A 25,776-nucleotide genomic window follows, 5' to 3' on the forward strand; every position below is an offset into this window, starting at 1 on the left:
TAGCTAACCTAACCTAATACTTTCCTGTTGGGATAACAAGGACTCTCAGTCAGCTGCACATTTCCATAGAAGAACAGGGTTTTCAAAATCAAGGTCAATCCCTAACCCTAACCCTAACCCTAACCCTAACCCTAAGGTGCTTCTTAAAACCTAATGCTTAGCAAAGCTGCAGGCACAAATGAACCCTGATTCCAGTCACAGATCCAGCGACCAGTCACAGCTCAGCGCTTTACGAGATAAAACCTGCGATGTTAGCAGAGATCAGACACTGAACTGCAGCATGATTAATGTGCAGCGTTTGACAGAATCAGGCACTTCCTCCCCGTCCTTGCAGTATGTAGGTTTGATTCTTACATTTTTAGAGGTGAGGGAGATTCATTTTTAGCAACAATGTGTTCCTCCGCCCATGCAGCTGTGTGGACTGGAGGAGAAATCCTCTGGGGTTCCTCCTAATGCCCTCATTCCTGCCCTGTCCACACTCAGGCAGCGGAGAGGTTGACACACTTTCTTTTTACCCCTCAGCCGTACGTTATCGTTGCCCACTTTGGAGTCCGTTTTTTATAGCAATCCTTCAAATCTCTGACCTAATTTTCACTCTTGAATAATTATTTTCCTTACTGTCAGGCAAATAAAGGAATTGCATTACAGTAATTGTTCCCTTTATTTGTTTTTTTTATCTATCCCTAGAATAAACTCCCATAGTAATGCTGAGAAAAAGCTGGTCCTGTTCTCATACATGTTAGTGGATGGACAATGTTCCCTGATGTCGAATTTGAAATGTTAAAGATGTTGGCCACCTGCCTAAAGAATTCACGATTGTTTTGTGTTACTGAGCTGGATATGTAAGCCTAAGGCTGACATCACTACGTTATACTCACGCTCCTATTGGCTAGCGCTCCGACACATTGTACTTGATAAGGCTAAGTGGCGGGACATCTCTAATACCCCTTTCACACCAACGCGGTTCCAGGGCCGGTTCGGAGCTAGAGCTTGAAAAGCACGGTTTTTTCCTGTTCACACCGGTTCGTTTCAAGCACCAAAAAGTTGTCGGTCTAGAAAGCAAGCACCGCATATGTCACGCTTACGTCGGAGGCGGGGGCAGGGGCATCAGTTTTAATGTTATACCATAGTAATTAATGCTGCAAAGCTGGGTATTTTGAGCTTGGCGCATGCAGAGGCTAACAACAGCTAGCTCTAACGCCATCGAATAGGACGTATATTTACCTTCTTTCTCCTACGGAATCGTCGTTGAAGTTGATGATGATGATTGTAAAGAACTTTTGAATGTAGCATTTAACGACTGTAAAGTTGGTAGTAAAGTCGTCCCATTTCTTCCATTTCGTTTCGACAGAGCAAAACCAAAACGAGTAGCGCTTCAATACAATCGGTCATTGTTGTTGTTGTCGATGTGAGGGGTTTCCGCGCGGTTTGGCTTTATGAAGCAGGCACGCAAACGGTTACGTCATGACGCAAACGATGACGCAGCACCAGTCGGGCTCTGAGCGGTGTGAACAGAGCGGGAGTTGAACTGAAGAACCGGTTCCGAACCAGAAAAGCTCTAGCACGGAGGTAGAACGGGAAAAGCCTTGGTGTGAATGGGGCATAAGAGGTTGACCAATCACAACAGAGCCGGTCAGCTAACCAATCAGAGCAGACTGGGCTCTGGTTTCAGACAGAGGGTGAAAAGAGGTGCTGCAGCACAGGCAGTATGAGAAAAATAAAGAGCTTTTTGAACATTAAAGCATGGAGACATGTCAGAGTAGAGACACAGAACACAGATATGAGACCTGAAAATGAGCAGAATAGGGTTTACTTGCTTACTACTTTTTTTGTTGTTTTTTGTCAGAGTGGCACTGCTGAAGAAGAGTGGTGAAGATGACTGGAGGAACAGGATCAACAAGAAGCAGGAAGTGGTTAAAGTGGCGACCACCGAGCAGCAGACTCTGCTGTGGGAGTCAGAGCAGACGAGCGAGAACACGGTCAGTCTGATCATCAATTGCTCAAATCACATTATATCACATTCATTGGAATTCTTTAAGAGCTGCAAGTGTATGTTGCTTGTTCTAATGGAGGCCATTGTAAAACTGTGTGAGGTGGAGATCCCTGAAATCTCTGCAGTAAAGATGTTTATATGTTATAATAACCAGTAGGAATGAGTTGGAAATGTTGTATTGACCTTTCGGGACCCTGAATGTATTTATTAATTTATATAGCGCTTTTCTAGGTTCTCTTAAAACAGTTAAACCTCTGGCTTTATTTATTTATTTGATAGGCACATTGTTCTTAAAATCAGTAAAAAATGCATACCATAAAAATGCTACAGTTAGCTAAAATGCTAATTCTACAACCATAGTTCATAGGCAGGTAACAAAAACAGAAATCAATTAAATAGTCACAATATGCAATCTAACACGAGTAAAAAAGACAAAATGCTTTGAACCACAGGTCAAGTTAAAGTGATCAGTGCTGGTTGAACAGCTTTAGCCACATTTCACTGCCCATCCCTCTTGGTTGCCATGGCAGCTCCTGTCAATACTCCGTTAGCTAAGTGCTGCTTTCATTTCCTCCTTTGGTCCATCTGTTGTTTGAGCCCAGCGGTCCAGATCAGAGCAGCATCCAGTCCATATAGGCTGTAAACCAGGAAGCATATGGGACTGTCTGCCTCTGTAGAATTAGCAGTCTGGGGGAAAGATTCTCCTTTCTTTGAAAAGATTAGGCTCAAGGCTACGTTTATTTTATCATCACGTCTCTATTATCTTACAAAGAGAAGAGAATATGTAGGTATTAGCTGATTTCCATCTGTCAGGTACACACATCAACAAACACTTCAAACTTTACGTATAACACCAAGAGTTATACACATCAATATATAAATACCAGAGTATTTATTAGTAACTATAGTATTCATTTTAACTAAAACTGAAGTACTGTTGACATGACTGGTTGCTAAATATCCATTGTTTTTGCACTTTTTGGAGAAAAATAAAAGTCTGTGCATGTTTTACTCTCAGCTGGAAGCAAATTTCAATTCTTAATGGCAGCGTATAAAAGTAAATGCTGTTTTTAAAAGATTATTTGACAGAAAGAAAATGCTTTAAAGGTGTATTTATGTACAACTACAACAGCAGGTATAAATCCATATATAAGAGCTTCAGGATTGACTGTTTTTCCTGCAGTTCATCTACAGCACATTAGTATTCTGCTGGGTGAAACTGCCCGTTTAAACCCTGCATGGTACTCCTCCAGGCAGTCTCACCCTTAAACTCATTACATCAACAAAGCCCCCTCTCCTCCTCCCCGTTTTTTCTCCCCCTGACCGAGAACTTCCACTGTGTTTAAACCCCCTCAGGAGGAAGGGGTGGTCGTTCAAGAATACTCCGCTGTGTCTGTGTCTGAGCAGCTGTGGGTAAGACCCGGTGTGAACCAATCATCTGCGTGCTGGACTCGTGTCGTCCAATCACAGCTTTGTGTGGACTTTGTGTGATCACTCCTTAATCTGTCCGTTTTTGGGAGCTCTTCTGTTACCCTGCAGTCCGAAATGGTGGCGCATGCTGGAGTTTTCTAAGCTTTCTTAACATCTGCTGATTCTGTCTTAAAGGGGGATTAAGTAACTTTGTAGATATACAGTAATGCAAAGGCTGAATATAATTAGTTTTGCCCTTTGATACATACTGTACATTCAGTTAAAACTGCTGTACAATTATATAAATCCTACTTTCAAGATATTGTACCACTTGGATTCACTTTTATGTCGGTGGACAGCAACATCAGTTATTTACTTACAAAAAAATATATATATTCTGTGATGGCTACACATTTTAACAGTTAAAAAACACACACATTTAGTTTTATAAAGAAAAAAGTAATTACAGAAGTGTAAAACTAATGTTTTTACGCACATTCCTGCTGCTTTTGCATTGCTTTCATGGCTTAAAAAATATATATAAAATAACAAAAGGAGGAAAAAGCTGTTTCAAAGAATAAAATTCAGAAAATCCATGTCTAAAATAATAATAAATAATACAGACAATCCTGATGTTAAAATTATATATATATAGTATTATTTTCATTTTTAAGGGCATTTATTGTTGCTGTTTGCCTGTAAGTATTACATTGTTAAAAGCATATTTAAATTAAAGAATCTGAGGAGGTAAAAATATGTTATGAAACACCGCTATAGATTTGATCTGTAAATATAACACTTTGAGGTCATTACTTAATGTACTTTGAGCTTCGAGCTGTGTTTTCACCGCACCAGTAATTTAATATGTGACTTTCTGTGAACAAGCTGTTCCCGTCTCTATTTACAAAATACAAGAGGGGGAATCGGCTTTCGCAGTTTGCTGATTTATCTACTAGGCCTAACAGTTAGAATTGAAATTGTATTCAATGGCCTTTAATGATTTGAAGTGCATTTTGGTTTGGGGAAGCACAGTGTTTTAATTCACAAGCAAACCATTTTACGTTTGGAAGGCTTTAGTTATTTCTCAGAGATAACAAAATGGTGTTTGTTTGTTCCAAAAAAACATATTTAAATAATCAGAATCCACTTTATAAGCAAAGTATGTGTACAAACATACGAATAATTGACATGTACCAACACAGAAATAGATAAACAGCTAAAAACTGGAAAGATAACAAAGCTTTTAAAAAGAACAAACACACATTTAACTATAAAGAACATATAAAAATATCTAAACTATGAGAAAATGAATGATTAACACCATAAAACTATTTTGTTCGTACATTATCCATTGCTTTTTACAGACAGATAGCGAGTCATTTTACATTTCCAGTTTCTTGCCTTCTTCTCCTCCTTTGCATCCCTCCCTTATCCTCCTTCATCTGCATGCTCATCATTTCCTCCTTTGCTTTCCTTTCTTTCACTTTTCCATCTACCTCTACATCCTCAGGAACCTGTCTTCTCTTCCACCTTTTCTCCTACTATATCCCTCGGTCAAAAGTGTCAGTATATTGACCATCATAGTCAGGTAAGGACATGCACCTGGCACGCTGCATGTACCGGAGTCTTAAACTCCTGCTTTGTTTGTTCCTTTGATCTCAGTGTATATCCATCGCTCCTACGGTAGAATAAAGTACTTCATATCAGCTAGATAGGACATGCAGATAGCCCGCTCGAGTGTATCAAATCTCCTTATATCTGCTCGGTTAGATACTGTGACTTCATGAATAATCGCTCCCGAGGGAAGAAGCGTGGAGTCACATGAAGTTAATGTGAAGCTGTGTGAGAGGCGGTGTACTTCTCTGACTCAAAGTGGATCAAGTGGTGTCTGGAAGCTTTTTGATTTGGCTCCATGATCTCGTTTGAAGTTTTAATGCAGCACTTTCACGTGTGTAGGAAATGTCTCTGACATAAAATGGCCTTGCAGAGTTTATTGCGTTGCATGAAAGACGTGCAGCTTTAAAATCTTTAATAACTTGATGGTTTTTCTCACTTTAATTGTCTGTGCAGAAGGTGGGAGAGGACATCGAGGCCAAGACGTCCATTGAGGAGAGAAAACAGATGATTTCTGTTCGAGAGGATGCCTGGAAGACTAAGGGCAAAGGAGCAGCCAACGACTCCACCCAGTACACCGTCGCCTCTCGAATGGTCAAGAAAGGTCAGAGCTCCATTCTGTCTTAACCCATCCAACTTTATGAGGGGTTCACCATTTTAAAAGGCTACTGGATATGATTGTTATGCACAAACAAGACCCCCCCACACACAACAACACAGACTATAACACCCCTTGCTGTTAAATACCAACCAACTATGAGCAATATGTGCAATATGTGTATATATATGCCGTTAATAACGGCAATATATACCTGGCTGCTAAATCCTAAGAACTGTTACAGGATGTGTATTTTTTAAATTGTGTAACTTTTTATTATATTATAACTTTTTTACTTTAATACTTTTTTAAGCATGCTTCTACGTAACATTAAGCTGTCTTTGGCTCTTTTCTGCTGTGACAACGTAAATGTCCCCTCTTTATATTATATTGTAAAATAATATGTATCTGGTTTGAATGTGTGTCCGTGTGTCCGCAGGCCTGGCAGCCTCCTCCTCAGTTATCAGTCCCATCCTGTCACCGGTCTCCACCAAACTCAAGAGCAGCGCGCCGGCTGTCAACAAACCACAAGAGGGTGAGACAGATGTCTAAGTCCTTCGTCATTCATGAAACCTCTGCTAAAGAAATCCCAGTTTATCAACAGCTGTGATTTAAACCTGAATGAACTTCATTTTCATTGATGTTTTAGCGACAGGAGTGGACTTGACTTTTACTTGACTTTACTTTTAAGCTTATACGATAAGATCTATATGATATGTTAAAAACATTCAACTTGAAAACAGGTTGAAAAATACAAAATGATGTACATTTGTTTGTTAGTTTAAGATAAACAGATCTTGTATGCACCATAAGTAAGATTGATGTATTTTAATTATAGAAATTGAGGCCAGACCGGACATGGAAACGGATAAGAAACTTGACAAGTTGGAGAGCTTCTTGGGACGTCTGAATAGCAAAGGTATGCACTTCTTGCTATTAAGCACCGCACTGTAACTCTTATTCTTGTATTTTATACCTGTCCTACTCTATTTTAGCTTGTTTTATTTGTACTATCTTGGCTCTTTAAAGGTGGGGTAGGTAATTCACTTCAGAAACACTTTTTGTTATATTCCATGGAATGCTCTTAACATCCCGATAGCAATAAATACATAAAATATTTAATCTGTGGAAGCCGTGGCGCTGTAAAAAGCACGACCAATCATCTGAGCCGGCCCGGCTAAAATAACTGGATGGCCTACCTGCCTGTCAGCCTTCCATCTCGTGCACAAACTTATCTCGTGCCCACATTGGTCATGTGCGCGTTCGTGTGTGTTGGAGGAGGGGCTCTGTAAGGAAGTCTGAAGGAAGAGGGTACTTTCAAATTCTAGTGCACTCGAGCTGGTTTCTCCATTCTTACCTACCCTACTGTACCTTTAAGGTCTGTTTTTAAATGTTGCAATCTATTTTAATGCTTATAATGGTTTTTTGTAAAGCACTCCCTGTGTTAAAATGTGCTTTATAAATAAACAAATAAACTTGCATTACCTGAAGTCTATAAAGCAATGTTTATTGTCCTCTTGAAACAAATATAATTTCTTTTTAACTTGTAGGTTTTTCAAGAGCGTGCATTCCTGCTATTTTGTCAAATTCTACCCTTGTTTTGTTTTTCTTTTAAAGCCTAAAATAGTTTCTTCTGTGTTTCTCTTCGATCAGTGGCCGGTCTGCAGGAAACCACCATCACAGTCACAGAGATGGCAGTGAAGGAAGTAATGAAGCTGGATGACGAGATCTTCTCCAAGTTCTACAGACGCGTCGCCGAATTCCCACGCATGCCCACCAGGATCGAGATCAGTGAGGACTTTGACGCCATCTTTGGCTCTCAGGGTCCAAAGTAAGAACATAATAAAGCTTTTGTTGGTCAATTCAAAGAGAGTTTGAACGACATGCCCTCACTCGGCCATGTTGTATGCGCTGTCAGCAGAGCGCCTAGCGGCAACACAGCAACATCAGAGGAGTAGAGGTACCAGGGGGGAGGGTTGGTTTAGTTTATCAGTATGCAGACGATACCACCATTACAGCTAAAGGCAGAGAAAGTGTCAGGGTGTAGAATTGTATGGTAGGGCACCAGGAGCTAGGGTGAATATAGAAAAGTCACAGATAATGTTTATAGGAGAGGAAAGAGTAGGGATAATAGATATAGGGCTAAAGGAAAAGACAGATTATTTTTCGGTGAAAGTATTTCGCATATACATAACTCTAAATCCATATAGTTTTGTTTATTGGATTAGACTGTGTTTATGAACGCAAACACAGGTACGCTTTATTTCCTACACACCTCACAATATTACCAAGATGGTTGGATGATAACCCCCCTGATATTATTGTAGATTATCATATGTGTCAGAAGGTAGCCTACTCTCAGGGCTTAATAATAATAGTAAATAAATTATATTACAAAATGTATATTGTGTCTGTTGATTGTGTATATAGGATACACATATCTGTATACTGTATAATTTTACATTCGGGATTGTTGGAAACGTCATTTCGATCTCTCTGTCTGTAAACACAAACTGAGTAAGATTGACATTAAAGTTGACTTTGACTTTGAAATACTGTAACCGTATTCCCCTGCAGTTACAGAAAATATCTAATATAAACTTCACACACCACTCTTGCACATCCTTTTCCCCGCTCCAGGTTGACGTCGGCGATGGTGCAGCACAAGCGCTCGGTGCGTCCGTCCAGGAACGTGCAAGCGTCCAGAAACCCTGTGAAGATGCTGGCGGCCAGAAAGGACATCAGACACGAGTACACGGAGCAGAGGCTGAACGTGGCTCAGCTGGAGAGCAAGAGGATGAAGGCGGAGAAGAGCGAGCGTAAACGAGAGGCCGAAGGTGTGTATAAACATGTCTGTGACTTGGGGGAAGAGACTTTAAGACTTGCATCCTTGTCATGTTGTTTGATGTCACAAGTCCCAGTGGAAAACCAGGAACATCATCGTTGTTTACAGCCTACAAAACTACATCTATTTTTTTTTCATTGGGTAAACATCCCTAATTGGAATACAGGCTCATATGACCCACTTCTGAAGCGGTGTTTACAGAAGGGGGTTTAGCTTCTTTAAAGTTTAATGAAGCATTTATGTTGTATTTTTTTCCCCCTGTAGGACTATTTTTTTCATAAAATGTGTTCTCGTTCTCATTTCAGTTAATAAATCCTCTGAGTACTCGGAGGCTGCTCTGGCGGGTTTGGCCAGTAAAGAAAACTTCAGCAGCGTGAGTCTGCGCAGCGTCAACATCTCCGAGCAGATGTCCAACAACAGCGCTGTGCCGTACAAGAACCTCATGCTGATGCAGCTCAAAGGTAACAAACTAATATATCACTTTCAGGCTTCAAGGTGGGGTAGGTAATTTTGGAGAAACCAGCTCGAGATCGCTAGAATTTGAAAATACACAGTCGGAAAAAATCTGCCACTTCCTTACAGAGCCCCTCCTCCAACACACACGAACGCGCACATGACCAATGAGGGCACGAGATAAGTTTGTGCACAGATGGAAGGCTGACAGGCAGGTAGGCCATCCAGTTATTTTAGCCGGGCCGGCTAAAATGATTGGTTGTGCTTTTTACAGTACTACGGCTTCCACAGATGACATTTTGTTATGGATTTTTTGTCAAAGCACTTAAGATATTCATTGCTATCGGGATGTTAAGAGCATTCCATGGAATATAACAAAAAGTGTATCTGGAGCCGGTTTCTCAAACTTACCTACCCCACCTTTAAATCAGAATTAAAAAAATTGGTTTCTTTTGAAAGTGGCTCGAATTTAGAATATAATTAAATAAAAATTTCCTACATATACAAATATTTATATAAAAAAAAGAAGGAATGTGCAATACAAAAATACAATAAAAACATAAGAAGTTTAAGTTGGATTTCAAATAAAAGATCCAATTAAATAAAACGATTTATATACTGTAAACATAACAAATTAAATAAAAAATGTGTACTGCAATATTTAACGTAAAATGTTGTTCAGAAAAAAGAGAGGGAGATGGACTTTGGCTCTTTACTGTGACACGTCCATACAAATCCATACTGAAGTCTAGATGAGCTTTATGCTGTTTCCCAAACTGAAAGAATCCAAAAAGCAAATGAATGTATTTCCCAAACCTTAAATCCATCATATATGCTTCTTTGCCTTTTTCACTACATGTGTTCATGTTCATAAATGTGTTAGAGATGATATTCTGTAAAGGAACTGAAAGGTATGACTTTTTTTTCCAGGTCGTCGTCACATTCAGACCAGATTAGTGGAGCCCAGAGCCTCATCGCTGAACAGCGGCGACTGCTTCCTGTTGGTCACTCCAGATCACTGCTTCGTCTGGATCGGAGAGTTCTCAAACGTTATCGAGAAGTCGAAGGTGGGCTCTAAAAACGTTATTATATCTTTCATTAATAATCATTAGATACGGTGCCTTAGACTTAGAAAGAGTATTAGTTTGGATGTCTAGAATCAATGCTACTGGGTTTTAGTGTTTAGACAAAGATGAGTCATAAACAATTCTGCCTCTCATTTCCATTAACACACACACTAACCACATAGGCCCATCCTCCTTTTCAAACACACGCTCCCAGGCTACATCTCTTTCATTTCCCCAGAGGAGATGTGTCTAGACGCTTTGTAATAAACTCCTCCTTGCTCAGTGTTGATAATCATTTGATCATGATTCAGCAAAGTCTATTTAAAGCATCATCACTTTGTCCTCAGTTTCTGACCCAGTTGTTAAATCGTACCTTTTGTCCAAATGTGTGGATAAATGTGACGCAGAATCTGGCACACAGCAAACAGACATCACCAGTGTCTCTGTTGCCAAACTAAACATCTTGGTTTCCTGTCTGCAGGCCAAAGATATGGCCACCTTCATCCAGACGAAGAAGGACATGGGCTGCCGGGCGACCCAGGTGCTGACCATCGAGGAAGCAGCCAACCCTCAGGCTGCAGAGGCCCAGCAGTTCTGGACCGTCCTCGGAGGACAGACCGCCTACCAACGTAAGACATGAGCCTTTAATGATCAGATCGCACAAGAAGGATCAAGTTGTTGCTCTCAAAATGTCTAGCAAGCCATTTGGATTTTCTTAAAGTGAGCCGGGAGTTAAAGTATATTGTTGTAGGATAAGATAAGATAAGATAAAATGGACCTTTATTAATCCCCGTGGGGAAATTCAGTAGTCTAACAGCAACAGGGTAAGAATGGAAAACAGGACAGCACAGATTCACAAAGATTAATACAATTAAAGATTAAATCCAACATAAAAATGATAAAATAACTATAAAATAAGAAATTAATTAAAATGAACATACATATTCGGTTGTATATACATATTAGATATATTTACATGTGTGTGTGAAAGCAGTGTGTATTTTATGTCCAGTAATACACACAGTTAGGAATGGGTATCGTTAAGGTTTGAACGGTACTACTACTTTTATCGATACCGCTTATCGATCCGGTCCTTTAACGGTACTTTTAACGAAAGAAATAAGGTTAACTAACTAAACAAATTGTGAACAAAACTAACATTGCTTTTTATTTAAATTAAATACATAATATTTCACATCAAAAGAAACAACAGTGTTTTAACAAATCGTATTAAATAATGTGATGACAGAACTGTAAACAGAATAGCTGAAACTTTAACAACATAAATAACTCAGTTACCTCTAATCATTAACCCATGTTTGTATAATTGAGTTAAGTCTGTGTGTTGCTGCTAGCATACATAATACCTGACGTGGAAACGTTACTCGTGGATGGGGCTACAGAGCTACTAGAAAGACAGTCGAACCCGGTGCATTTCTCCGTCTGAATGTGGATGTTTCAACAAATTGCTCGTGTTACCGCCCTTACATGCTAAACTCTTATTGCACTTTTGGTAACGAGCATTGTCCACATCGAGACGGGTAAAGTTGAACCACACCTCGGAGCGCGTTCTCTCCGCCATCTCCTCCGTGTGTGTGTGTTGCTGCATGTAGCAGCGGCGTGTGTGTCAACTGCCCCGCCCCCTCGCACACAGACGGGGGGAGAGATCTCTCGTCTGGATTGGAAAGATCGAAAATCCTAAAAAAATAATCATAGACGCATTTTGCTGTCCTTTTGCATATGGAAACGGAGTTGGCAACACTAAAACTGCAATATAATGTTTGTGTAGCAATAATACATATGACATATATTTTTTAAATGTCTCCAGTACCGATAAAAAGACCGATAACGTCGGAGCTTAACGGTACCACGGTCTTTAATAATTCAGCCCCGGGGCCCGTTTAATACCGGGGCTCGGTACCCATCCCGAAACACAGTAGTAGTTGTAGTGGCCAAAGGGGGATACTACAACTTCAGTTTCAGTCATGTGCCGTTATTGAGGCCCAAAAACACTTTTCCCATTGACTTACAATGGTAAAAAGATGTCTGTAAATCAGTCTTAAAAATAAATGTTGCCAAATAAACGACCCAGAATGAACACTTTTACAGCCCTGATTTAAATCATTAGGCTCTTTAAGTTCTAAATGTTGGTAAAAGCCAAATCCAGAGTTATTTTTCCACTCTGGATTAGTAATGGATGTGTCTCTTCTTCAACGCTGTATCTAGTTCTCCGTATACAGCACATCTATGAATTGTACAGATACCCTGCTAACCCTTTCCGATGCATGCACACTGAGATGTCTTTCTGATTGTGCTTATAGCGGCCGGTCCACCAGAGGAAGATGAGCAGTTTGAGAATGCCATTGTAGAAACAAACTGCATCTTCAGACTGCTGGACGACAAACTGGTTCCTGATGATGAAGAGTGGGGGAAGGTCCCTCGCAGCTCTCTACTGGCCGCCAAGGAGGTCAGTGTTTTCAACCTGGGTTAGATTATAGTCAAAAGAGTGGTGCAGGAATGAGTCCTGAAACCTGGAAATTAGAAATTATTTTATGAATCCCTTGATTCAAAGTCAATCTCAATCTTTATTTAAAAACTCATCTCTTTCGACTCCACTTCGAGCAATACAATTACTTATAAAGCACTTATATACTAACAAAGGACTGGCTTATCTAAAACCAGTTGAGTAGCACTTGAAATGTTTTGGCTCGATGAAACCTGATGTACTTATATGATTCTGTTTTCTTCAAGTTTGTATCTTCTTGGTCGAATGCACGTATTGTAAGTCGCTTTGGATAAAAGCGTCAGCTAAATGCAATGTAATGTAATGCAATGTAATGTAATGTAATGTAATGTAATGTAATGTAATTTATATGGCACATTTAAAAACAACCTCAGTTGACCAAAGTGCTGTACAGGGAATAAATACAATATAAAATAACACAATGGGAGTAAAATAATAAAACAATAATTAAAAAGCACAATAACTGTTTTTTTTAACCTGCTTTTGGTTAGATGAGTGAAATAAGGTCTGTGGTTAACAACAGTTGCTAACAAGTGGCTAAATGTTACTACTAAATGTCATCAGGCTCAACATTAGCCGCCTTTACCTTAGCGGTGGTGACGTGAAGTCATGCGAGCGTGATCTAGTTAGTTTATAGCCTAACATTAACTATTCACTTCATTTGTTTGCATTCACGCTTCACCTATTATAGAAGTGGTGTTAATATGTGGAGATTCTCCTGCTGAACAAAACATTTAAGTATCATACATGTGCCACAGATCTTAATTTTTGCTACAAAAGGCAATGGAATAATCCCATTGTTTTTAATCGAGGGCGCCGTTGCGTAGCTAAATTCAAGGTCAGCCTAAAAAAATACGTCATCAGTGCACAACTCTATAAGGATATGGGTTTAGGAGAGTTCATTTCAAATAGAAGCTGTAGGAGAGCCACAATGATGATGATGAGTCGTGGACAGATGGATGAAGAGAGTGATGAGTGTCAGCTGAAGGTGGGAAGATGGGAGGATAGGAGGGAGAAGGGGGAGAAGGGGGAGCCGTCTCATGTAATCTGATTAAGATTGTGCCCCCAGTGGTTCCTGTTTTCAAACAAAAGAGAGATTAGAGGGAGAGAGTTTGAGGGATGTGAAAACTGAATCAAAGAGGAAGTAAACAGATATGGGGAGATTAAACGCCTTAGTGTGCGGAAATTGGATGTGTTTGAGGCGTGGTGTTTGTACTTAAACCTAGTTATAAAGCCTATTAACTGAAAACAAGAATGTAGCGCAGCATCAAAACAAGAGCTCTTACATACTTAACTTTACATCCTGTTATGTTATAATGACATGGTGACTTTTTCCTCCAGAGGACCAAGCTCTGAATATCAATAGTTTTTTTGCTTCGAGCTGGGTTTTATTTTGTCGCTTAGCAACAGCAGGTGTCATGGCGAGCACGTCCTGCATCCATCTGTGCACTGATGAAGCTGCGGAGGAAATGAAATGAGTTCAGGACAGCGGGGCTAACACAAATCAGTGCTCTGCATATTAATGATGGAACATGTTACGGCCTTTTAAATCTATTGACATATTAGTGCCGTTTGTTGTGATACGTGTTTTTATGTTAAATGCTGTCGGTGTTTTAGACAAGTTAAGATTTTTTTTTCATTGTACTATTTGTTTATGTTAATTATTCTCCATGTGGTCTTACAGTACATACACAAATAAATGGGTTTTAAACACTTGCAGGACCTAGATATTCATTAGCCCTGTACACGTTTTGCTTGAAGAGGCATACATGGAATAACAAAAGAAAACTCACTCGTGCTTTCGTCTTGTGTTTGTTGTTGTTTACACGCTGCAGGTGTTGGTGTTTGACTTCGGCAGTGAGGTGTACGTGTGGCACGGTAAAGAGGTGACACTGGCTCAGAGGAAGGTCGCCTTCCAGCTCGCCAAACACCTCTGGAACGGGACGTTTGACTACACCTGCTGCGACGTCAACCCGCTGGACCCTGGGGGCTGCAACACACTCATACCCAGGTGACACACACACACACACACACACACACACACACACACACACACACACACACACACACACACACACACACACCTTGTTATCACTTGCAGCCACATTCAATTGACTTGTTTCATTTTCTGAAGGATGACTGTAACCTGAACCTATTCCAAATATAAGTAAAGCAACTGGACATAATTTGTATTGGACGTTAATTTTGCCAAACTTGTTTAGAAAGCAAATAAAAGCAATGCTCAACTTCATAAAATAAAATATACAATAAAAACACAACGGTTAACAAGATGCATAGTGTTACAAACTAATTGTCCGTCACTATTCAAACATGACATCAGCCAAAATAAATGATATTCCAGAGTCCCCATAATATGACTATGTGAATGCTAGTATGTCCCCACAACATGTGTATTACAAGTACACACACTCAACAAACACATTTATATTTCTGTATTTATTATGTCCCTCATCGCCACAATTTATATACAATACCTAAAAACCAAAGAGGACATAAAAACACTCTTGTACCTGTTCATAACTAAACCTGCATATTCACACTCACAATAATTCAATGAGCTTAATGTAATTGAAGCTCTGTTGATATAGCATAGCTCACAGTGTAATATTGACATCCCTTCTCCTTGTCTTTGTGTGTGTGGCTGACAGGAAGGGCCAGGGCCGTCCTGATTGGGCGGTATTCGGCAGGCTGACAGAGCACAACGAGACCATCTTGTTCAAGGAGAAGTTTGTGGACTGGACCGAAGCAAAGTCGCCGACACCAAAGGAAGGAGGCGGAGAGATCGTACCTGAGCAGAAGGTGAACATCTGACTCTTATCCCATGAGGACTGCATTATTCACACTGGTCACACACAGCAGAGAGTCGTCATATGTTAGCTCCATCTCTTCATCTGTTTACTGCAGCTCATCAGTTCATGTTGCCAGGAACAGTTGGTTACACACTCGGCAATAGGAATAGGAATATAGACCATATGTCTTTGTAGTGGATGCCATTCAAAGCATCATAGAGAATACATCGCTCATGAGTAATCAATAGAAAACTAAAATAGTATTAAAGACTTCTTATTCTAACTTCTTGTTTTGTTTCAATAACAAGGGATAATGCCAGTATACACAACATAAACATACAATCAATAACATGAATAATGAATAACACATTGCAGGCAACAATAAGACACTTGGATTTTAAATTATAGCGATAAAAGAAAATGTACAAATATTATATGTATATAAATAAATGGAATACAAACAAATAAAATCATTAAAAATAATATTAATAAATATTAAAAAGTATATACAAATAAAAACATAATTAAAATAATAAATAAATAAAATAAAAACTGTCTGAAAGGTATAATTATACCGTCCTAAGATGTACTTTCGTTAATAAATCCTATCCGTTATCTTTACCCCCTACTTCTGATTCTACTTCTTGTTTTGTTTCAATAACAAGGGATAATCCCAGTATACACAACATAAACATACAATAAATAACATGAATAATGAATAATGAATAACACATTTTAAATTATATTGATAAAAGAAAATGTAAAAATATTATATGTGTATATACAAATAAAACCATAACAATCAATATTAATAATAAATATTAAAAGTTATATACAAATAAATTAAATAATAAATTCATAAATTAAAAAGTTATAATAATAATAACTTAAATGTATATAGTGCCTTTCAGGAGACCCAAGGTCGCTTTACAGAAAAACAGGAGTGAAACAAAAAAAACAGTCAGACAAACAGTCAGGCAAACAGTCAGTCAGACAAACAGTCAGACAAACAGACAGACAGTCAGACAGACAAACAGTCAGACAGACAGTCAGACAGACAAACAGTCAGACAGACAAACAGTCAGACAGACAAACAGTCAGACAAACAGTCAGACAGACAAACAGTCAGACAAACAGTCAGACAGACAGACAAACAGTCAGACAAACAGTCAGACAAACAGTCAGACAGACAGTCAGACAGACAAACAGTCAGACAGACAGTCAGTCAGACAGACACACAGTCAGACAGACAAACAGTCAGACAAACAGTCAGACAGACAAACAGTCAGACAAACAGTCAGTCAGACAGACAAACAGTCAGACAAACAGTCAGACAAACAGTCAGACAGACAGTCAGACAGACAAACAGTCAGACTGACAGTCAGTCAAACAGACAAACAGTCAGACAGACAAACAGTCAGACAGACAAACAGTCAGACAAACAGTCAGACAGACAGTCAGACAGACAAACAGTCAGACAAACAGTCAGACAAACAGACAAACAGTCAGACAAACAGTCAGACAGACACACAGTCAGACAAACAGTCAGACAGACAGTCAGACAAACAGTCAGACAGACAGTCAGACAAACAGTCAGACAAACAGTCAGACAGACAGTCAGACAAACAGACAAACAGTCAGACAAACAGACAAACAGTCAGACAAACAGTCAGACAGACAAACAGTCAGACAAACAGTCAGACAGACAGTCAGACAAACAGTCAGACAGACAGTCAGACAAACAGTCAGACAAACAGTCAGACAGACAGACAAACAGTCAGACAAACAGTCAGACAGACAAACAGTCAGACAAACAGTCAGATAAACAGTCAGACAGACAGTCAGACAAACAGTCAGACAGACAAACAGTCAGACAGACAGTCAGACAAACAGTTAGACAGACAAACAGTCAGACAGACAGTCAGACAAACAGTCAGACAGACAAACAGTCAGACAGACAGACAGACAAACAGTCAGACAAACAGTCAGACAAACAGTCAGACAGTCAGACAAACAGTCAGACAAACAGTCAGACAGACAAACAGTCAGACAAACAGTCAGACAAACAGTCAGACAGACAGTCAGACAAACAGTCAGACAAACAGACAGACAAACAGTCAGACAGACAGTCAGACAAACAGTCAGACAGACAAACAGTCAGACAAACAGTCAGACAGACAAACAGTCAGACAGACAAACAGTCAGACAGACACACAGTCAGACAAACAGTCAGACAGACAAACAGTCAGACAGAAAGTCAGACAAACAGTCAGACAAACAGTCAGACAGACAAACAGTCAGACAGAAAGTCAGACAAACAGTCAGACAGACAAACAGTCAGACAGACACACAGTCAGACAAACAGTCAGACAAACAGTCAGACAGAAAGTCAGACAAACAGTCAGACAAACAGTCAGACAGACAAAACAACAAATAAACTAGGGGCCCAAAGCCTTGGCAAATAGATGGGACTTGAGGGCCCTTTGTGAGGCATCAAGAGTTGCGGATATACACACACTAAAAGCTTTGTCCCGAAGGATCGATGTGTGTTATAATGATTTCGTCCTAAAATGTACTTTCGTAATAGATCCTATCTGTTATCTTTCCCCCCTGTTCTCTCCCAGGAGGCCCAGGGGCGAGAGTGCCGGCCTTACGACGCCACCCTGATGCTCCCCGTCCTCGAGACGTCCATCTCCACCATCGTAGACGGGACGAATGTGGGACGCGGCCACGGCCCGGTGGAGACGGAGGACCACATGAGGATTCAGGAGATCACCACGGCCTCGGTGGACGTCTGGCACATCCTGGAGTTCGACTACAGCCGCCTGCCACGCCAGAGCATCGGCCAGTTCCACGAGGGAGACGCCTACGTGGTGAAGTGGAAGTACATGGTCAACACCTCAGGTTAGTTCAAGTCAAAGTCAACTTTATTGTCAATCTTTCAGTTTGTGTGGACAGACAGAGAGATCGAAGTACCGTTTCCCACAATGCCGAATACAAAAATACAAATATATATAAAATGATGTATATACCTATATATACACAATCAACAGACACATTTATACATATGCACACATTAAGACATAAATAAAAGCACAACAATCAATATATACAAAATAACAGTCACTTCAATATCTTTAGGAAATGTACATTAGTGCAAGAATGTCCATAGCAGCGTAAAAATGTCTGGTGCTGGATTTGAGTGTCTGAGTGTGTGTGGGGTGTTATAGTCCAGTGGGGGCAGAGGGACTTTGACACCCCACACACACTCAGACACTCAAATAGTTAGAGACTCCAGCCCCTGAGTTTACTATTGGATGCAAATGACCAACTCTATAGTTTGAAGAAAAAATGTTGAGTCACTAGAGCGTAAAACAAACATACCCTGTTGAATAAATGTATTGAGGACCGATTATGACAGACATATATCAACAACAAATGAGACTTGTAAAATCTACAGTAGATCCCTCGAGAGGAAGTGAACGAATTTAGAAAAAAATACTTATTATTTTGCTTTAGAGATTGTGAAAACTTGACAATGACGAATTACTCGTATGAGGAACTTTACATTCAAAAGCACTACTTTCGAAAGCCTAAATCTTTAAAACCTTCATGCTTTATGATGCTCATAAATATCAGGAAGGTGAGATGTTCATCTGGAAAATTCAGATAAAGTCAAAAACACATAGATAAACACGTATACACAGTTTCATTTGAAATATTTTAAATGTTTTGTCGCGCCTGAAATGAATAGCATTCATTATGGCAAATCCCAGCTGATGATGTCACCCCAAAAACAGTCAAAAGTATATGACTGAGTTAACAAGTAACACCTAAAACTGGACATTCTGATCATTAATGTCCTCTCAAAGTGAGGAGAGCAATTTGTTAAAGCTTCAAGGTTAAGATGTCCAGTTTGTGACGAGAGATGAACTCTGTCTCCCCCGCAATAACAACATATATTATTGACGGTTCAGAACAGTTTGTTGATTTCTTTGTGTATCCCAGTGGGTCGTAGGCAGAACCCGGAGGTGAGGAGCAGCGGGCCGGGGAAGGAGCGATGCTGCTACTTCTTCTGGCAGGGCCGAAACTCCACCGTCAGCGAGAAAGGGACGTCGGCGCTGATGACGGTGGAGCTGGACGAGGAGAGAGGAGCGCAGGTACAAGAGAGGAGGCTTCTCTTCAAATCAAATCAAATCAAATCAAATCAAGGTTTATTTATAAAGCACATTTAAAAGCGATTTTTGGTCGGGCCAAAGTGCTGTACATGTAATAACTACAATCACATAAAAACACATTTCTACAATCACAATAAAAGACAATAAATTACAACAGATATTTAAAAATAAAACACAGGGAAAAGTCAGGAGTCGTGCTCCGCTCTGACTAAAAGGCCAGGGAGAAGTAGTGTGTTTTAAGAGTAGATTTTAAAACCCCTAGGGTCTGGGCCGACCTCACATGGAGGGGCAGAGTGTTCCAGAGCCTCGGGCCAGCTGCTGCGAAGGCTCGGTGCCCTCGGGTTTTGAGCCTGGTCTTGGGCACTATCAGCAACAGCTGGTCAGCAGACCTTAAAGCTCTTGTTGGGGTGTAGCGCTGGAGGAGTTCAGCTATATAGGCCGGAGCCAGCCCATTTAGTGCTTTAAAAACAAATAAAAGGAGTTTAAAATCTATTTGGAACCGAATTGGAAGCCAGAATTGGGGTGATGTGGTCACGCTTTTTGTGGCCAGTGAGTAGACTGCAGCCTAATAATATAACAGAAAGTAAAAAGTAGACAATATTTCAGCGATTTAATGGTAATTTTTCGACGTTCGGTGTCCCTGATAAGACACTAACTAGGGCTGCACAATTAATTGAAATGTTATCGAAATCGCAATGTGGACCACAACATTTTTTTTTATTAGTCTATTTATTGAACATGTCAACAGTGTCATTTTTTTGTCATTCTTACTGAAGAAGCGTGGTACAGATCTTCTTAAAAAAAAAAAATTATTTTAATCTATTTATCAATGATAATGAGAATTGATGATGCAAAAATGCTCATTCCCATCAATATCAAGAATCAAATCGTCAGTCAAAAATTAACAGTCAAAATGAACGCAATAAATATTTTTTTAATGAATGATATTCAGATGTTACATCAATCAATTCTCCAGATACCTCCCTATCTATAAGCAGATCAACTTTATGAAGTCATTAAAGTAGTGTTTTGCATTATTTTCATCACTTGTTTTCCCCGTGTCCGTGTCCCAGGTCCAGGTGCAGCAGGGGAAAGAGCCTCCATGTTTCCTTCAGTGCTTCAACGGAGGGATGATCGTCCACGCTGGCAAGAGGGAGGAGGAGGAGGAGAACAATCAGAGTAAACATTTTAACATTTTATTCTACTTATGTACAGCTTTAAAAGTAAAGGAAATAAAGTCAGGTATCTTTTGTAATATACTTACAAAAAATGGGTTATGGTTTTGTTTGTTCCACGTATGTCATGATTGTTTTATCATGTTTTTTTTAGATTAAAGGGGACCTATCATGCAAAATGTACTTTTGTACGTCTTTTATACATGAATATGTGTCCCCGGTGTTCCAGGGAACTCACCAAGTGTCAGAAAACACAACCCTCTCTATTTTCCTCCATACCCAAATCTCTAAAAAAGGGGCTGCAACGGATCTGATAAAAACTGATCCAGATTTGAACACTGTCCTGACGTCAGGAAAGTGGCGCTACGGCTATTGGGCCAACTCCACCAATCAGGAGGAGACAACCACGGCCATTGCTGTTCGAAAGCGCTGGAGACGCTGTAGTACATATGCCAGGCCTCTAGATGGTGCTGTTGCTCACAGAATCAACCCTTGCAAAAACAGAGCTATAAATTGTCAAATTGAGCGAAATGAGGCATGGCTAAAATGCATGATCTGTTTGGTATTTTGAAAAAAAAAAAGTATAAATATGCCTTATATAGGAATGGTCCTACACTATATTATTCAAATATAGCATGATAGGTCCACTTTAAAGTATCTTTATGCATGGTCCTTGATGATGATGATTTTTGCCGAATGATTTAAAGGGCTGTAAGAAAATGTTTATGTTTAGAACATGTATAAAGAAAGCGTAATTAGACAGTATGAAGTTGACTGGTTTTATGTTTCAGTATTTGTAAGCAACTGTGACTGAAAGAATAGTGCTTTAATTTAACTTTTTTATGGTTATTTCATTTTCGACTCCCTGCTCCTTTCCACCATGCGCTATAAAAAACAACCAGTATAAGTGTACATGTTCTGTTTTAAAATAACTGCCATGTATGGAATAAATAAAATAAAGCTATATATATACTGTATAAATAAGCGATGTATGGTCTGTGTGCAGGCGATTGGCGTCTGTACTGCGTGCGGGGCGAGGTGCCGGTGGAGGGCCACCTGCTGGAGGTGGCGAGTCACTGCAGCTCCCTGCGCTCCAGAGCCTCCATGATCCTGCTCAACATCAACAAGGCCATCATCTACCTGTGGCACGGCTGCAAGACGCAGCTGCACACCCGCAGTGTGGGGAGCACGGCCGCTCACAAGATCAAAGAACAGTGAGTTGTTCAGGAAAGGTCAGGAGGAGATTATAGATAATATCTGTGAAAACAGTCACTCTTTTTATCATGTCATAAAGAGTCTGGCTCAGAACAATATCCAATCGCCTGTAGGAATGCACAATTAATCGCAATTTAATCAAAATCGCAGTATGGGCTACTATGAGCTACAATATTTGTAAATAATATTCTGAATGAACTGCATAGATGTCCCAGCCTTCAAAATGTACCCTACGCACTTAATAAAATATCATTGTTTTGTACAGGTCCTCTTTAAAATCCCACTATGATCATTTTAAACATATCGTTCAATGATAATGAAAGAATAATAATGCAAAAATGATCAATCCTTTCAATATCGTAAATCATATCGTATGTGAAATATGATTTGCTAACACTAAGGTAATGAGAGATGGTGACTTTACACTGCAGTAGAGAGAAGGAGGAGGTTTTCTCTAATGTTAGTATGTACAACACTTGATACTGTCTGAAAGAATTTGGCAAACATATGAAACTATGTCCATGTGCTCCTCTGTCTTTGTAGGCTTTAGAGGGTTATCATTATCACAACTGGTCGGTGGTGGATGTTTTTGGTTGAAAGTTTACATCATTACATTTTGTTGTGCATGGATTATATTGTGTTTCTTATTCCTCAGGTGTCCTCTGGAGGCGGGGCTTCACAGCAGCAGCAAGGTGACGATCCATGAGTGTGACGAGGGGGCGGAGCCTCAGGGCTTCTGGGAGGCTCTGGGGAGAAAAGACAGGAAGGCCTACGACTGCATGCTACAAGGTAACTACGTCATCTGATTACTTAATAATATACACTTGTAGATTCACTCTCAGCTCAAACAAAGCTAGAACAGTTCTATTTTGACACAAATTCAATCGATCATAAATTTTGAAATTAAAATGTGGTCAATTAAAGTCATGGAAGTTGAAATTAAACCATTTAAAAGGCCTCCAATCTGGCTGGATACTATTTAAAATAGTGCACTTAACATATGGTATCATTATGAAAAAAATTGTTGTTGTTTTATATTCCTTTTCTGAGCTTTTATTTATACATTTTTTTAACAATAAAAGTCTCAAATCGCCTACCCTAAAAACACAGGGCAACATTAAACAACAGGGGAATGGAGAACTTAAAAAGAAATAAACAAGACCAGGTATTTAATTAAAGCTTTGGTAGTTAACTATTGTTTTTACATCTATGACTAAAATACTACATGTAACATGCAATACTTTGATGCAAAACCATGTGCTGCATTTGTCCGGTGAAACCTTGAGGATTGATTTATCTTGATGTTGGTTTTCTGATTTCCCTTTTCAGACCCGGGTAAATTCAACTTCACCCCGCGGCTTTTCCAGCTGAGCAGCACATCTGGAGAGTTTGTGGCGAATGAGTTCTTCCACCTGTCCAGAGCTCCAGAGCTGGTCAGCTCCCTGCCCTTCCTGCAGGAAGACCTGTACAACGCTCCACAGCAACCTGGTGAGGCTTCACACACACCAACAGGAAACCAGGGAATGAGTTAAAAAGTCTTACATTTATTTTTTTGATATTCAAGTAAGTAAGTAAATGTATTTATAAAGCGCTTTTCACAGACATAGTCACAAAGTGCTTGACAAAACATTAAATCATCATAGGAATCATACAATAATAAATGACCACACAAGCCACGTGTTAAGAAGTGCTAAAAACACAATAAAAACATAGGATAAAATAGAATAAAATAAAAGCACACAGGTTACACAAACGCCTGCCCAAACAGGAATGTCTTTAAATGACTTTTGAAGGAGTCAACTGAACATATTCAAGGTCTAAAAAGATCTAAAAAGGTCTGGAATTTTAGAAGGGGAGGTATGACATTGTATCTGGGGCAGAATGAATGAGTGTGCAGGGGGGACGTTGGTTTCTATTGGTCTACTGCCATAACATTTTGTTTTTGTTAATGCGAAGGCAGTCATGTTGGGTAATGCACACTGAATACTTCCCGTTATTCAAATGGCATACAACTAGTAACGGTTTATACTGTTGTCTAGTTCATCGATTTTTTGAGTTGGTATTATTTGTTCCTTTTAGAGGTCTTAAAAAGGTCTTAAAAGTCATTACATTTGTACTTAAAAAATGTGCAGATACCCTGTAAGAAGTACTTTAAATAATCTATTTATTTAATAGTGTTTTAGCACTTCCGGGTTCCCTCTTCTCAAAGTCAAGGGTTTTCTGAGTGAGTTTTTGGTTTGAAGCCTGACATTAAGTCTGTGGTAAACACAAGCTGAAGAGATGTTCACACTTTGTTCTACGACATAAAATGTGTCAGTAAATAATCTAAAAATGGCATTTGCCAACAAGTGACTAAATGAGCCTGCTAAATGTCATCATGCCGATAATTAGCCGTCTTTAGCTTAGCGGTGGAGACGTGATTTGGGTGTGGTGTGAACATGTCTTGTGCTGACAGATATCATGCAGTAATAAACCCGTTCCTCTCCCTGACAGCGCTGTTCCTGGTGGATAACCTCCACGAGGTGTACCTGTGGCAGGGCTGGTGGCCTCAGGACAGCGAGAGCACCGGCTCGGCTCGTTTCCGCTGGGATGCCGACAGAAAGTGCGCCATGGAGACGGTGCTGCAGTACTGCAAAGGTAAGAAAGTCAATGAAATAAATGCTGTGTGAACGAGATATCTAATATAATATAATATTATGTTTCTATACTTCAAATCCCTCATATGAAATGTGCAGGGCTACAGTCATTCTCATTACTTTTGGATGTGTGAGTTTGTGTTGTTTTTTGATTGTTTGTTAATCCTCTGTCAAGCATTCGTTCATGGTTTGTACTGAAGTATCGTGTTCTCCCTTCCTGCAGAGAAGAACGAGAAGAAGCCTCAGAAGTCGTATCTGATCCACGCCGGACTGGAGCCGCTCACCTTCACCAACATGTTCCCCAGCTGGGAGCACCGAGAGGATGTGGCCGAGATCACAGAGAGGGTACACACACACACACACACACACACACACACACACACACACACACACACACACACACACACACACACACACACACACACACACACACACACACACACACACACACACACACACACACACACACACACACACACACACACACACACACGTACAAGTGTGTGTCTACATAAACAAGTGAGGGAGACTTCCTGCGGCAGCGCCCATTCTGCACAATAAGATATGGTTAGTTTTGGTACTTCAAGTATCTTTTGAAGCTAATACTTTTGCAATTTTACTTAAAGTGGGTATTAAAGTGGATATGTATTTATTTGTTGGGTATATTTTCCCTTTCCTGTAGTGTGTTATAGGTTTGTGTGCATGTAAATGCTCTGCAAAGGCTTAAATCCATGTGTTCCCTCCAAAGGGAGTTTCTCTCCCACACACTCTCTCTGGCTCTGGTTTCAGACAGAGGGTGAAAAGAGGTGCTGCAGCACAGGCAGTATGAGAAAAATAAAGAGCTTTTTGAACATAAAAGCATGGAGACAGTAGAGGCAGAAAATACACATATAAAAGCTGAACATGGTCATTTTATTTCCTCTTTAATTAAAATAATGAAAGCAGGGCCTTTTCTACACTGTGGTATAAATACATTTACTTAAAGGGGACCTATCATGCAAAATGCACTTTTGTACGTCTTTTATACATGAATATGTGTCCCCGGTGTTCCAGGGAACTCACCAAGTGTCAGAAAACACAACCCTCTCTATTTTCCTCCATACCCAAATCTCTAAAAAAGGGGCTGCAACGGATCTGATAAAAACTGATCCAGATTTGAACACTGTCCTGACGTCAGGACGGTGGCGCTACGGCTATTGGGCCAACTCCACCAATCAGGAGGAGACAGCCACGGCCATTGCCATTCGAAAGCGCTGGA

General features: G+C 39.9%; 1 protein-coding gene across 6 annotated transcripts in view; it reads left to right on the forward strand.

The window, feature by feature from the left end:
- LOC117500153 (supervillin-like) overlaps positions 1-25,776 on the forward strand; it is a 66,945-nt gene that overhangs the window by 36,668 nt on the left and 4,501 nt on the right. For all 6 annotated transcript variants that reach the window (XM_034152868.1, XM_034152867.1, XM_034152863.1 and 3 more), the window contains 22 exons: positions 1,847-1,979; positions 3,350-3,406; positions 4,914-4,991; positions 5,474-5,621; positions 6,055-6,150; positions 6,454-6,534; positions 7,269-7,446; positions 8,256-8,452; positions 8,766-8,921; positions 9,844-9,980; positions 10,462-10,609; positions 12,302-12,447; positions 14,340-14,515; positions 15,174-15,324; positions 17,939-18,218; positions 19,323-19,474; positions 20,566-20,671; positions 21,674-21,881; positions 22,538-22,671; positions 23,212-23,370; positions 24,376-24,519; positions 24,742-24,863. In XM_034152868.1, coding sequence (XP_034008759.1) covers positions 1,847-1,979; positions 3,350-3,406; positions 4,914-4,991; positions 5,474-5,621; positions 6,055-6,150; positions 6,454-6,534; positions 7,269-7,446; positions 8,256-8,452; positions 8,766-8,921; positions 9,844-9,980; positions 10,462-10,609; positions 12,302-12,447; positions 14,340-14,515; positions 15,174-15,324; positions 17,939-18,218; positions 19,323-19,474; positions 20,566-20,671; positions 21,674-21,881; positions 22,538-22,671; positions 23,212-23,370; positions 24,376-24,519; positions 24,742-24,863 — 3,187 coding nt within the window. The remainder of the gene's footprint in view (positions 1-1,846; positions 1,980-3,349; positions 3,407-4,913; positions 4,992-5,473; positions 5,622-6,054; positions 6,151-6,453; positions 6,535-7,268; positions 7,447-8,255; positions 8,453-8,765; positions 8,922-9,843; positions 9,981-10,461; positions 10,610-12,301; positions 12,448-14,339; positions 14,516-15,173; positions 15,325-17,938; positions 18,219-19,322; positions 19,475-20,565; positions 20,672-21,673; positions 21,882-22,537; positions 22,672-23,211; positions 23,371-24,375; positions 24,520-24,741; positions 24,864-25,776) is intronic.

Source organism: Trematomus bernacchii, unplaced genomic scaffold, assembly GCF_902827165.1.
Source record: "Trematomus bernacchii unplaced genomic scaffold, fTreBer1.1, whole genome shotgun sequence".
NCBI classification, from domain to species: Eukaryota; Metazoa; Chordata; class Actinopteri; order Perciformes; family Nototheniidae; genus Trematomus; species Trematomus bernacchii.